The sequence below is a fragment of the Pelodiscus sinensis genome, chromosome 3 (genome assembly GCF_052426305.1).
Source record: "Pelodiscus sinensis isolate ZL-2025 chromosome 3, ASM5242630v1, whole genome shotgun sequence".
In the NCBI taxonomy this organism is placed as follows: domain Eukaryota; kingdom Metazoa; phylum Chordata; order Testudines; family Trionychidae; genus Pelodiscus; species Pelodiscus sinensis.
Genome location: NC_143054.1, coordinates 190547143 through 190562838, shown reverse-complemented (window position 1 = coordinate 190562838; position 15696 = coordinate 190547143). Strand labels below are relative to the sequence as shown.

The 15696-nt window shown below is 42.3% G+C and overlaps 1 protein-coding gene across 1 annotated transcript in view; it reads left to right on the top strand.

Moving 5' to 3' along the window:
- The window catches only part of ISM1 (isthmin 1), a 62401-nt gene extending 46928 nt beyond the window's left edge, over positions 1–15473 (top strand). Inside the window, exons 3-6 of the mRNA XM_075925653.2 lie at positions 5346–5613; positions 8774–8917; positions 11175–11264; positions 14242–15473. Coding sequence (XP_075781768.2) covers positions 5346–5613; positions 8774–8917; positions 11175–11264; positions 14242–14759 — 1020 coding nt within the window. The 3' untranslated portion in view covers positions 14760–15473. The remainder of the gene's footprint in view (positions 1–5345; positions 5614–8773; positions 8918–11174; positions 11265–14241) is intronic.
- Positions 15474–15696: the final 223 nt, after the last annotated feature.

The window sequence follows — 15696 nt, the reverse complement described above, 5'->3', positions numbered from 1 at the left end:
CCTGCAAGTGCCACCCCTGCAGCTCCCATTAGCAGCAGTTTCCAGGCAATGGGCGCTGCAGAATCAGCATTCAGGGTGGGGGAAAACACACAGACACACCCTGTTTCCCCCACATCCAGGGACCTCAGAGTCATACCAGCTGCTTCTGGGAACCATACAGGTCTAGAGCAGGCAGGGAGCCTGTATTATCCCTGCTATGCCACCAGACTTTTAGTGGTTTAAAATCTCCCCAGTTTGCTTCAGTAACCTCCAGGGGATAGAGCCCAATTCCAGGCGACTCCTAGTGAAACTGAGAAGGTTGGCAACTCTAGGCTGTGAAAACAGTTTAAAATGATATTCCTGCGAATCCTCTTTTATAGGCTTTGTCTTTGGAGTTTGCAGTAAAGAAATCATTGCTGTCTTGTGCCATAAGTGTGCTCTCCCCTCCCCCCTTTTTTTGTATTCCTGGGGAGGTGGCGTTATATGGCATATAATTGCATTGTTAAGAAATGGTGGCGGTTACACTACCTCTGCCTCAAGTTTACTACTCCAACTACAAAATCATTATTGAATATAAAGTTATTGGATCCATTATGCTACAAACAATTAGAGCCACAAAAACTGTCAGGTCTAGTTAGAAGATCTTTGTAAGAGTTGTCCAATACTTAAAGTCCTTTGCAAGTAATACAGGGGAAACTCTCTTGCCGGCTTTGCTGTGACCTGCTAGCCCTGTTTAAATTTGGCCCATTTTTCAACCTCTTCATCATTTCAAGCTGCCTTTGTACAGTTCTTTAACGTTGGTTAGATGGTTTAACAGAGCAGCTGTTGCCATTAGTGTATTGTAGCTGCTTTTTAGCTTGGTCTCAGAGCTTCAGCCAAATGCACCATTGCACTTGAATAAATTAATTCATTGGAGGCCCTCTAAAATATGAGGTGTGTTTTAAATTCAGTGCCATATTTCCTTTGGGAGCACAGATTTCTTCTTCCTCACAGAAAAGCCCTTTTGTTGGTCTCCATTGATTTGACACATGCCAGCTCCCTAACACATGCAAACCCTGCCAGTGCGGCAAGGTTACTCAGTGTAAAATAGAATCACTTCCTTCCTTCCCATTAGCAACAGGAGTGAAGTCATGAAGGGGAAGTGACCGCCTATTTATTTTCTATTTTTTCCTTTCTTCCAACTCCTGCTACCACCCATTAAATGCTCCTTAGCGCTGAGGGGTGCTGAACTTGGAACGTGATGCCACAGTGTTCATGTGAATGTTAGCTTTCCCTCCCCTCTGAATTTTAAGTCAAAGTTGCCCACTGCTGTGTATCATAAAGGGTGCTGTGCTGTTGTGTCCATTCTACTGCTCTGCTGCCCCCATTGCAATATAGACACAAGGCCGATAGTAAATGATACATGAAGCAGCTGGCAAGGGGGAAATCCTGATTTGGCAGGTAGGTTATTTTATAGGAACCTGATACTTTGTCAAGTTACATAAGACAAAAACTTTTAAAAACATTAATGTGAATTTACACAGTCTGACAGCTAAATTCTGCGGTGACGGCCATGTTGGAAATAGATGGACTCTCTAGAGTTGGGAGAAGTGAAATCTCTGTGAAAGTAAATAGTATACACATTATGAATAATCCTTTTGTTTCAGATGGGTCTAAACACCTTACAGTTTGCATTAGAGTGATATGCTTGGGAAAATAGCAGAATAGTGGGTGACTAAATCCATTTTCTTATGCTCATCAGAAAGAATAATGGAATTATTTAATAACTGGAAGATGTGGGGTTTTTTTTTATTTTAACCCAACTTTAAGAAGAAATTAATGCTGCTTACTTTGATATGTGCAATCCTTGTTGTCTTAAAAGTATCCTGAAATAAAACTGTCTGATAAACACATTAAACTATAGCAAAGGTAACTGACCATTCGAAGACCTTTTATACTGTGTTAACAATTATTCAGAGTAATTTTTTCAAATGAAATTCTTTTAGGATTTTGGATTACATCTGCTTGAAATACCCAGAGAATTCATCATAATAAATGTTATTACAATTTAAAAATAGCAAGGAAAGACAATGATCGTGAAATACTCCCTTTCAAAAGTCTCTTGTTTTCTTGTTTAGTTTTTGCTTTTTTTAAAAAAAATCTTGTTGACATTCAGCCAATGATAGGACTTTCCAAGCATAGCTAATTGTCTTTACACTGATACAAAGCACTTAGTTTATTGCCACTTACTGGCTTCACAACACTGTTTTGTTTGGATCCATACAGCCCATGAATTGACACAGTTTCAAGCATATGAAATCTATTTTAATTCTGGGTTTGTAAAAATTGCAGTGTATTCTGTTGGAGGAATCATTTTGATTCCACCATTAAAATGAATGTAAGACAAAACTGTTCAGTATGTTTTTCAGAGAGGTAGCCGTGTTAGTCTGTTTCAGCAAAAACAACAAGGAGTCTGGTGGCATTTTAAAGATTAACAGATTTATTAAGGTATTAAGGCATAAGCTTTTGTGAGATACAACTCACTTTGGGCACATCTACACTGCAGGGCAAAAGTCAAATTAAAATACGCAACTTCAGCTATGTCAATTGCGTAGCTAAGTTGAAATAACTCTTCCTTTGACTTCCCCAACTCCTCATGAAATGAGAGTTACAGGAGTTGGAGTAAGAAGTCCTCCAGCTCAACATTATTTTGACGTAATGGCTTGTTGTGTAGACATGCTCTTTTTTATTTCAAAATAACGTTAGTTATTCCAAAATAATGTAGTGGTATAGACATAGCCTCTCTCAGATGCTGAAAAGAAAAGAAAAGAAAAGAAAAGAAAAGAAAAGAAAAGAAAAGAAAAGAAAAGAAAAGGGAAGTGATACAGAGATGAGAGTGTGGGCCTACTTGCCCTAATAAATTTTAGTCTTTAAAGTGGCACCGGACTCCTTGCTGTTTCAGTAAAGTTTTGTTTCTCTCTTCCCCAGAGACTTCTTTTGTTACAACAGTTGCATACCTGAATTGCTTCTTTCTACACAAGCCCAATAGAACTGCCTAAGACCTTCCTAGTCTTTCATCTCAATTGTTCTGATTGTAGTCAGAAAGGAAGCAGTATGTAAATGCACTGTAACATATAGATGTAACTGTATCAAATGTATACATTTACAGACCTATGCACATTTTATGAGAGAACCACCTCTACACTCTGGCTGCTTTAGCGCACCAAAAAGTCTAGTTTACATAGCAAATTGAACTGGGTTTCCAGCTAGGGATGTAAGAGTGTAGTCGACCAAACGATTAACCTATCGGTTAACGCTATCAACACCACCATCACACACACACACACACACACACACACACACACACACACACACACACACACACACACACACACCCTGCTGTGGCTCTTCATTTTTAGAGAAGTGGGGAGCCGGCGTGAGAGGATGCTGGTTGTCCCCTAATTTTGCAGAGCCGTTGTGGGGTAGGGGATGTATTATGCTAGGACCCAGTACGAGCCGAGACTGAGCCAGCATCCTTGCACGCTTGCTCCCTAGTCCCCTACTAAGGCAGAGCCACAGCAGGGTTGATTCTGGGACGCAGTGCAAGCCAGGACTGAGCGTTTTCACTACCTTCCCTTATCAGTTAATTGTGTAGTTGATAAAAAATGTGTTGACTACACTAATGAATTACCTGCTTAACATCCTTATTTCTAGCTGCATTGCATTTATTGGAGCAGCACAAAACAGTGAGGGCATACCAGTGACTCGGCCCATAATTTATTTGTCTATGGTCACATTGTATTTCCATGACACAGGGCCTCTAGATTCTGGATTGCTAGTCTCCCTAAATACACACGTATGTGCACACACAACATTTACTTAGGAGATTCATAAGTAATTCATTTCTTTTTATGCTTTGAAAAGCAGCAAAGGAGTGTGTATTTATTAGTATTCATGAATGTGTGTATGGTCTAGAGATTTGAGTCGGGAACCTTGAATTCAGACTGTTCTATTCATGATTGATAGTGGCCTGTCCTACTTTAGATTTGAATGTACCTCCTCTTACTCCTTTGTAAAGTAAGTATAATCAAATCTACTTCAGAGGGCGGTTGTGACAATTGGCAACAAATGCTTAAAGCCTCTCTAATGAGCAGTGATATAAATTGTATATTATTATATTTTGTTGAAAGACTGTTGACTTGGTCATTTATTATTAAAATTCCCATGGGAACCTTGGATATAAAAGATATTTCAGGATTAAAAAAAAAAAAGAATATAGGCTACGTCTACACTGGCAAGATTTTCCGGAAATGCTTTTAACGGAAACGTTTTCCGTTAAAAGCATTTTCGGAAAAGCACGTCTAGATTGGCAGGACGCTTTTCCGGAAAAGCACTTTTTGCGGAAAAGCGTCCGTGGCCAATCTGGACGCGCTTTTCCGCTTAAAAAGCCCCGATCATCATTTTCGCAATCGGGGCTTTTTTGCGGAAAACACTACTGTGCTGTCTACACTGGCCCTTTTCTGGAACAGTTTTCCAGAAAAAGACTTTTGCCCGAACGGGAGCAGCATAGTTTTTCCGGAAAAGCACTGATGATTTTACATTAGATCGTCAGTGCTTTTCCGGAAATTCAAGCAGCCAGTGTATACAGCTGGCAAGTTTTTCCGGAAAAGCGGCTGATTTTCCAGAATAACTTGCCAGTGTAGACACAGCCAGAATGTATCTGTGACCACCTCCCCTGTGGTTCCACACACTAGTGTCAGCCCAAAGTATTACTGTACTACAGGATAATCTAAGGTGCAAATCCTCTTATCGGCCAGCCACCAAACCAACACACTTGAATAGGTACTCAACAAGCAAAGAGAATGCAGCTGATTCTGCATTGACCTGTGCTTGCTATAGCTGTTTGCACCAATGCCAAGTCCAGAACTAAGGCTACCATTCTGGTCAAGTGCTTTTCACATTTGCTTCATATTCAGGCCCAATGACATTAAAGTAAGAGGGGTTGTTTTTTTCCTCTCTCTTCATAAACTTTTAAGCAGTTTTCCCCGTGAAGACAGAAAGCTTCAGCATAAAGGTTTAAGATGCAGGTTTGGTTCTGATTTTGTTAGGATTTCTTTAAAATATATATATATATTTTTGCCTTTGCTCCAAGATTTGACTTGGCAAAGGTGGCACAAGGAATCACCAAATTTCTACATATCTCTGGGCTTACAGTAAATCTGCATCGCTAGCCTTAAAGGATTACAAGTTGCGTCTGCAGGATAACATTAGTCCCTTGTCTCTGCTGTTTAGAAGATTCCCCGCTGATGCATAGAGACTCTGTGTGGACAATGATCTAGCATTGGATTTCTCATGCTCACTGACCTGGTGTAACTTGAATTCTCTAGGTTACCATAGAAGTAGTTGATGGCCCTGATACTGAACCAGAGAAAGAGCTGCCCAAAGAGAGCAGCAAGCCTAGCTGGCCAGTCCCATCCCCTGACTGGAGGAACTGGTGGCAAAGGTCATCCACTTGGACTCGCATGAGTAGCGGTGACCAGGACTACAAGCATGACAGCACCACCGAAGACAGCAACTTCCTAAACCCTCTTGGTGGGTGGGATAGGCATGCACCCAGCCACCGGACTTTTGAATCTAAGGAGCAGCCAGAGTATGGTGAGTGCGCATTCCAGGTCTTTAGAGGCACCTTGGGATTGTAAAACTGGTTTGGGGGAAATGAGAATGATGAGGCACTGCTGCAAGTAGGCCAAGCAAAATAGAGTTTTTTCCAACATGTGGCTTTTGTTCATCAGCTTTTAAACACAAACCTGTGCAGATGTACAAAGTAGACTGTAGTAGCCACATTCCACTTGTAAGTCTATAATCATGAAAATTATACTAGCTATCCTCCAAGAGTTTATTTTTAGGCATAAGTGTACTTTTTTAAGCAAAACAAATAAGATTTTGTTTATTCTTAGGTTAAGGATAAGTATAAATTTAGAAGCATGTGCAGTGAAGCTAAAATATAATTGGAGGATAGATGAGTGAGAACTACAATGTGGTCATGTTTGGTTGAGATTTAAGAAAGGCAAGTTATGTTGATTCACATATAGGGAGTGGCGTGAATAGCAGGGATATTGTGTGTGTGTGTGTAATTCTGGTCCAGATGAATCATGTGGAAAACAATTGTATGAAACAGTTGCTGAAAACAGAAAATAAAAAGGCGGAATTATTTACTTACCATCGCATTGGTCTGCAGCTGCATGTTTTGGGATGACTTCTGGGAGGTCATTTAGCATACATACTATAGGAGTTGCAAGTAGCACAAAGCCTCGAAAGATGAAGCTGTAAATCAATATATACTTACGGCTTTACTTGGAGCATGTTTTCAAAGTGGTGTTTTTATTCCATGTCTTTCATATTATATTAGCTACGCCCACAGTGGCTGTAGCTGACTGTTTCAGCCTTAGTTTCCCTTGTTTGGGATAGGTTTGACACTACAGCCTTAATTTAGAGAACTTTCTTGCTGAATTGTATATTTGAAGAGGTACACTAAAATTCTGTCTCTCAGGGTGTGTCTAGACTACATGGCTCCGTTGACAGAGCCATGTAAATGAGTTTACTCGGCAAAGGGAAATGTAAGCCTCATTTCACGAGGCATAAAGGATCTGCCGACAAAGGGTTCTGGGGTCTGCAGATCCCAGTCTAGACTGCCGTGCTGTACTGACAATCAGCTGATCGGCACAGCGTGGCAGCCATTTTTATGTAAATGAAGCGGTGATTATTTAAGTCGCTGCTTCATTTCCCTTTGCTGAGTAAATTCATCTGCACATCTGAGTAGTCTAGATACACCCTCAGTATTCAATACTAAAGTCCTTCTTGCACTTGTATTTGTGGATGAATTTTAGTACTATGAAAAGATATACAGTGCTCTGCCACACCTAAGGGCATCAATGTTAAAAGATTTCTATTCCCAGTGCAAATAATTTTGGCTAAAATGCCCATCTTTAAGTGCGTTTATTTCCCACGTTTTCTGTCCACACTGGTAATACAAGAAACCTTATTATAAAATAGACACTTCTGACCCCAACAGAAAACCATGCACTAGCCCAGTGCATTCCACAGTGAGAAACAGGAACTTGGTTGGTCTTCTAGCAAAGGTGTGACACTGAAGTAGCATGTTTGATCTTAGTGAAAGGGGACTAAGCAGAACTGGACTTTCCAGACCAGTTAGTGGAATATTTCACTCAATTTGGGCTCAGTCATGTTCTTATTATTTGCACTATAGCGGTGCCTATAAGCCTCAGTCATTATAGAACTAAATGCTGGTTCCTTACCCAAAGATCCGACCCTCAGTGACAACAGTTAGGGTGCATCTACACAACAGGGCTTAAGTCGAAATAAACTACGCAAATTGAACTACGTCAATTGCATAGATGTGTTGTGAGCAAGATACGAGAAGTCATTCTTCCGCTCTACTCTGCGCTGGTTAGGCCTCAGTTGGAGTATTGTGTCCAGTTCTGGGCACCGCATTTCAAGAAAGATGTGGAGAAATTGCAGAAGGTCCAGAGAAGAGCAACAAGAATGATTAAAGGTCTAGAGAACATGACCTGTGAAGGAAGACTGAAAGAAATGGGCTTGTTTATTTTGGAAAAGAGAAGATTGAGGGGGAACATGATAGCAGTTTTCAGGTATCTAAAAGGGTGTCACAAGGAGGAGGGGAGAAAACTTGTTATTCCTGGGCTTAAACTGCAGCAAGGGAGGTTTAGGTTGGACATTAGGAAAAATTCATAATTGTCAGGGTGGTTAAACACTGGAATAAATTACCTAGGAAGGTTGTGGAATCTCTATCTCTGGAGATATTTAAGAATAGGTTAGATAAATGTCTATCAGGGATAGTCTAGACAGTCCTGGGTCCTGCCATGAGGGCAGGAGACTGGACTTGATGACCTCTCAAGGTCCCTTCCAGTCCTAGTATTCTATGATTCTATAAAAATAGCTTATTTTGAAATTGGGAGCATCTCCACAGCACTTATTTCGAAATAGAGCACTCTTCCTCCAACTTCCGTTACTCGTTGTACAGTGAGGGTTACAGGAGTTGGAGTAAGAAGTCCTTCAGTTTGACAGTATTTTGACATTATTTCGAAATAACTGTCTGCTATGTAGACACAGACTAAGATAACGCTAGTTATTTCAAAATAATGTTGCTGTGTAGATGTATCCGTAGTGATTTAGTCAGTGCTATAAAATGTTTGATGTGGATTTGAAAAGTGCGTGTAATTTGCTACATCGGTAACTTACTCTATAACAAAGCTCTCTGACTTCGATGTGCGAGCAGATTAAAGAATAAAGCTGAAATATATCCACACACCATCAACTACCCAGACAGAATCCAACCTGCATTCTGTTTAAATATCGTTTTGTGCAATTGATATATTTGGGGGGAAGCGGGGAGGTAAAGTAAATGTGTGTATTATGTCTCTGATCAGTTTGTGATCAGAAAGTATATTTCTACCAATGGAAAAATAAAGTTTGAATAGATGTTCTGCTAGTTCATGACCCAGCTTTACAGCTGAAGATTCTCGGCTGCCAAAAGGTCAAAAGAGAAAGGAAATATTTTTTCAAATAATGTTGCATACGCGTCCCTGTGGATAGTCAAGTGTGAAAACCATTTAAACAGCAGGCTTTAAGCTTGGCATTCAGCCCAGATTTCAGGTAGAGACATCTGGATTCCATTCTTGCTATGCCTACTTAATAAAAAACACCGTCTATACAGTAGTTTTTAGTAGTAGGGTTTTTGTTTTTCATTTCCTTCCTCATCTTTGTTCCTGTATAGATTATATTGACGGAGAAGGAGACTGGAGTCCATGGTCCATTTGTAGCGTAACCTGTGGGAATGGCAATCAGAAGCGGACCAGGTCCTGTGGATATGCCTGCACAGCCACTGAGTCGAGGACTTGTGATAGGCCAAACTGCCCAGGTTTGATTAACAAGAGATTGCTTTAAAAGAGACACCCAAAATTCTTATTAGAAGGGTCATTGTACCAGAGGATAGTACAATCAGTTCACACCCTGAAGTAAGAGAATTGACATTTTTTTAAGCTTAGGCAATGTAACAGATGCTCTTCCAATTTATAGAATTGTGTGATCCTCTGCATACTTCTAAACTACCTTTTGTTGTCCAAGTCATATCCTGTGGCACTGATTATTCTGGTTTGGGGGGGCGGATTTCACTATACTATGCATCACATTTGGGCCTGGGCTGAGTCACAATTCTATGAGCTCCACTTCTGAAGATCATTTATAACACATTATTTCATATGTGGCATCATAAAAAAAAAAATAGAACTACCTTAAAATGTAAGAGGGAGACATGGTATTTTAACATAGCATGTCTGGCTTTTCCGTTGGATGGTAGTTCTATTTTTTTATCTATATCCAGTGTTATTTCCTATATGGGGTTAAATTTGCTACGGACAGTTTCGATCTAAAGGCAAACTTCTTTTGTTGCTGCAGCTAATCCTTGCCTACCTGAACGTTCTGCATGTCACAGTACTGAAGATTTGCCCAAAGAAATGTGCACTCATTGCACCTACCATGCATTTGTTTTGGTTTTTTTAATTTTATAATAAAAAAATAGCCCCATTGCTGCTATTTAAAATTTTTAAGAGCAGATTGAACCCCTCTAGTCCAGTCCTCGGGACCTGACTGGTGCCAAACCAGAGAATTTGCTGGACCATGAGAGGTCAATGTTGTCTAGCAGCATTACCAACACTTCCACTGCTTACTGGGCTCTTAGAAGATATTTAGGGGCAAATGAGAGTTAAAGAACAGCACAGAACACTGAGCGCCAGGACTGGTGGCTGTAAACAAACTTTAGTGGACTGCAGGAAACGTGGCCAAACCCATGATAAGTGGACATCCTGCTAACTAAAATCAAGCCGGACCACTTATGTTGCCAGACTGGAGAGGTTCAACCTGTACAATGGTTCTCTATGCTGGTGACAAATGCTTAACAGGAGCTTGCCAGGCAGACCAAGGTTTTAGTTTTTTTGGACCTTTGTCTTTATATTTGCCTCTTTCCTCCCAACCCCTTTCCCTCCCCTAGCAGCGGAAGACATAGTAACTGAAAAGTGAAGTGCACACACATTTTTCAGCTTGTTGGGCAGGTGCTGTTGTATTCACTCACTGGAAAACTTTTGGTATCCTACCAACAAGTAAACTTGAACATAGTCACAAGCCTCCATCGGTTTCAAAGGTGGAGAAGAAGCTGTCTCCAGTCAGGGCTGGAGTCTAACACAGCAGTGCTGGAATGCAGGGCTCTGAGGCACCCTGGAAGGGGTTTTGGGGGTGCTGAGAGGTGCCAGGGAGAGCTAGGAGAAAGATAAGAGGGAGCGGGGTGCACAGGGAGTGATTCTCCATGGACCCTATCTTGTCCATGCCTTCCCCTCCCTGTGCCAGTTCCTCCCTCCATTATCCCACTGCTCAGCTTCACCTCGGGCTCCTGGTACCTCTGATCCCACACTCCTCTGTCCAGTCCTGGCTGTAGTGTCCTAAGCTCCCTCCAGCTGACCTACTGCCGAATGCCCCCACCCCCATCAGCCTCGGCTGGCTCAGAAGACACACTGCAGCTGGGAAGAGAAAGGAGCCCCCTGAACTAGGACCAACAGAAACTGGTCCCGCTCCAGAAAAAAAAAGGTGCCAGATCAGCATGCTGTAGCACTTCAGCCCAGCTGGAGCACGGTCTCCAACAGGTTTCATATTCCATATTGTGCTTTACAGCTTTCACTAAGACATTTCCCAACAACTTCGGATGTCGTCAGCCATCCCTAACACATGCTAGGAATAAGATACCTGGGTATGTGAACTTGGATACCTAACCAAATGGATTGCCTTTCATTGGCACTGTACACCTGCAGCTTCTATTGGAATTCCGGAGGGTTACCGGGCAGCTTTGAAAAATCAGGCCGGTTAGTCACATGCCTAAATATAGTTTTAGGTGCCCTAACTAGCTAGGCACTGAAGTTTGGTATTCTTTGCCTGACTATTTAAAGGACTGCCCAGCACTATATCAGTCCTCTATAGGGAATCCACAAACTCAGCCTGTTTCTCATCATTATACAGTTAATATTTTCCTCTAGCACTAAATTCAGCAGAGGCAATGCAATCAGAACTTTTGGTTTCCATTGTGATTTTTCTCTTAGGAAAACACATTTTCTGTGGTTGTTTGTCTTTAGGGATTGAAGACACCTTCCGGACGGCTGCCACGGAGGTGAGCTTACTTGCAGGAAGCGAAGAGTTCAATGCCACCAAGCTGTTCGAACTTGGTAAGCAGCTGACACTCTAGGATCTCTTAATGCAAGAGACAAAACACTCACCAACAGAACATCATTTGAGTGTATAAGCCTCTATTATAAAAATGCGTCATCATCTAAATTAGGGATGTAAGCGACTAGTCGACTATCCGATAAGCAAAATCTTATTGAATAGTCAACACATTAGTCAACTAGTCGCTTCCCCCTCCTCCTCCCCCCCCTGCCTCTATCACAAAGAGGTAGCAAGGGGTGGGAAGAGGAAGCGGTGCTGGGGGGAGCCGGCTTAAAAGACGGTTCCCCCTAGCTTCAGCTCCGTGGGACGGGGCGGGGGTGCTGTGGCAATGATTCCTCTTTGAAATGTACAAGAGCCTCCATGGGAGCTCTTGTACATTTCAAAGATTGAAACGCCACATGGAGCCCAGGGTCAGCGGGGGACTCAGTCTCCTGCTGGCCCCAGGCTCCATATGGCGCTTCTTCCGCTGGGGTTTTTGTACATTTCAAAGCGGAAGTGCCGGCACGGAGCCCAGACTCAGTAGAGGACTCCCTGCTGGCCCTGGGCTCCACACAACATTTCAATCTTTAAAAAGCATATTTCAAAGGCGGAACGCATGCTAGTCCTTATTTACTAGTTGAATAGTCGATGGAAATCCCATCGACTATTTGATTAGTTAATTAATCAATATTTAACATCCATAGTAAAAATTACTGTTGGACCTCAGAATACCTTGGTTCTGCCCCATGCTCTATCACATGATTCTTTTTGAATAACTATCAGCAATTCACCAGGTCACTCCCTGTGCCTCAGTTTCCCCAGGTATAAAACAATTTGCAAGCACTTTGATATCCTCAGTTAGAAGGCGCTATCGCCATACTTCATTCGTCATCTTTTTATAAGAGTGACAGCTGCCACTGATGTGAGCTGGATAATCTTATGAGCAATAATAGCGTTTGTAGCTAGGGATGGCAAGATAGGTCATACAAATGAAGCCTCAGGACATGTGCTGATTGCTGAAGGTAACTTTTTCCCACTCATGTGCAGCAGTGCACATAATTAGCCCTGTGTATGGTGAGGGTTTATACCATATCATGGAAGCATCAGGGATTAGTCGCTTAGTGAGAGGTAGAATACTAGAGAATTTGGATCAACAGCATTATCTGGCATGCAAGTGTACACTTCTAAGGCAAACAACAGCATTGTTGACAGCTAGGCATGTGACTTTTAAAACTGAACATGAAATTGAGCTAATGTGTTTGCAGTGTAGCTTTAGGCCCCAGCTTTGCTCACCTTATTTATATGACTAGAATACTTACCTGGCATTGCTCAAGTCTTTCAGGGCAGGGGGGTGAGGGTGTGGGGGGTGCAGGAGTCAGGGCACCGGCTTTGGGGGATTCAAGGTAGGTTGGGAGTGAGAAGGGGCTCAGAGCAGGGGGTGGTATTCAGGAGTCAGAGCAGATGGTTGGGAAGTGTGGGAGGCTCAGGGCTAAGAGTGGGGGTTGCCATCGGCTTCTCCCCAGGGCTAGCCCAGGGGCAGCAAGGGTCACACAGGGGCAGTGAGGGCCATCAGCTTCTTGGTGGGGCTGACCTGAGTTGTGCCCAGAGTGTGGGGGAGAGGAGCAGTCCACAGGGGAAGCCACGCAGCCCATCCACCACCTTCTTCCAGGGTGTGGTGGGAGCTGCTCTGGCTGGCCAGTAGCTGTTCCCCAGAGATGACCAGGATGTCAGGGGCCATGCTTTCAGCCATCAGCTGCTCCCTGGGGAACTGCTCTGCCCCTCTGTGGTCATTCTGCAGTATAACTGTCCTGCACACCTGCTGCCCCCCTGTGGTCATTCAGGAGCATAATTGCCCCTTCCCATTTTATGGAAAACAATCAGATTCCAGGCATATCCCATTGTCCTGGCACAACCAAACTCTTGCCTTCCTTTAAGTTCTGATGATAGATAGCAGCATAACTAGCTCTTAGAGTATAGGAGAAGTTCTTGAGCAGAATCATGGACGGACGGATAGCTGCACAAAATTTCTAAAATATATAGTAAGATGAGATCCATTGTGTGCTGATAACATAAGTAATATAGAAGACCCATAGTTTGATGTGATTTGGGCCCCCAAATAACCAAAATGAGAAACCGATTCTCTCCAGTCCCCTTCAACATAATCCCCTTAATATCAACTATAAATGTGCTCCTGCCCCGGTCACCCATCTACCCCACACGACTATTCACAGGTCGTGTGTTATTTAGAACATGGTAATTTACAAACATTGTCTGATGGTACTTCATGGAATTGCTTCCTGGCCATGGTAGACCATTCTCCATGTTCAAACTGCAGCTGCCCAAAGGATCCTTTTGGAGAGGCAGAGAAAAAATAAATGAAACCCTAACCCACGTATTTTTCATAAACACACGCTGTGCTTAGTTTGGAATCTTTACTGTTACTACAAACTAGTTGAGCCTCATTTATGGTTTCAGACCCCCAAAGAGTGTTACAGGAAGGCCGTGTGATTTGGGGTTTTGAAGCTAACAGGCTAGGGTTGCTGGATTCTAGTCACAATTCTGTTCACTATTTAACCTAGGGCAAGACATTTAACCTTTCCATGCTTCAAATTCACTCCCTTGCAAAACTGGGGGATAATGTCTGTTGGGATGCTGTCAGGCTCAATTAATACTTGTGAGCCACTTTGAAAGCCTAAAAAGATGAAAGTTGCATAAACGTCAAGGATACATGTGGCCATGTCATTCACAGTAAGATGGCCTTTTCCTGTAATATGTGTCATTCACATACTTGTTTTCTGGCTTGTCCTATAACCAGAGAAGTCACCACACTATAAGCAGGCATACTTCATAGCCTTTTGTTGGTTCTATAGAACTTTCTGCTAAGCAGTTACATTTCTCTCATTGGCGATCTTCCCTTTGTTATCCCTGTAGCTATGTCATTTATTTGCATGCTGCATAATATACCTTCAGGCTTTTTCATCTCCCCTCCCCACACAGATATGGATAGCTGTGAGAGATGGATGAGCTGCAAAAGCGAGTTCCTGAAGAAATACATGCACAAAGTCGTTACTGATCTTCCTAGCTGCCCTTGCTCCTACCCAACAGAAGTCGCTTATAGTACTGCCGAGATCTATGATCGGATTAAGCGGAAAAACTTTCGCTGGAAAGATGCAAGTGGTCCAAAGGAAAAACTGGAGATCTACAAGCCGACAGCACGCTATTGCATCCGGTCTATGCTTTCCTTGGAGAGCACGACTCTAGCAGCCCAGCACTGTTGCTATGATGACAATATGCAACTGATTACTAGGGGAAAAGGAGCGGGCACACCAAACCTGATCAGTGTGGAATTCTCTGCCGAGCTCCATTACAAAGTGGACATTTTGCCTTGGATTATATGCAAAGGAGACTGGAGTCGATACAATGAAGCACGGCCCCCTAACAATGGTCAGAAATGTACAGAAAACCCTTCAGATGAAGATTATTACAAGCAGTTTCAGGAAGCAAGGGAATACTGAAGGGATTTCCCTTCTCAGACAGGACCATGAGGATTATTTTCATCGATGGCACAAACCTGAATTTGCTGCATTATCTTTATGAAAAGGGGTTGATCAATATCTTTAGTAGGAGTGTATATATTTGTATATAATACATGTGTATTTTTCTGTGTGTGTGTAATTTATATATGCATATATCTCACACACATTCACGCTTCTCTGCACACAAACGTACATAAAACTTTTATGATGAAGATTATCTAGCAATAAAGTTCATTTTATTTCAAAAGAAAGGGGAAAAACCCAGCTGTGGAAAAATAGTGTGAACAAATTCATGCTGAATAAAGGGATTGCTTCAGATTTTACATCGTGTAAAGCGCTGATCCTGCTCCCATGTAAGTCAATGCCCAAGCTCATGTTGATTTTAAATGATGCACACTTGGTCCCTAACTGCAGGGTAAACCTAGAATAAGTGAATTTGGAATCCGGCTCAGATGCCCTGAATCAGCAAGCCATTTAACCACATCTATTATAGTCAATGGGACTTAAGTCTATGCTTATCGCTAAGCCCATGTTTACCTGCTCTGCCACATGGACAGTTTGGTTGGTTGGGTTTTTTTGTATCGGGGCAGAAGAGCCTAAACTATCTTAAGTTTTTATATGTAACTTATTTAATGTAAACACAGCTGTTAAAATAACACTTTCTCTGGAGCTATATTATTGAAAGTATTTAATCATCTCTCTAAAAAAGAGGGGAAGGTTTGGGAGGGAAATAGATTAACTATTGGAGGGGAAAGCAGGTAGACATGCTGGAGATCAATACACCAATGCCAACATTAATCATTCTCAGCTGAAGGACCCATTACCCTTCCAGTCACTCAGGTGTTAGCTAGGGATGTAAGCCTAGGCTTATCAGTTAGTCACATTCCCCCCTGCCCTTGCTTGAGTCTGTCAAGGG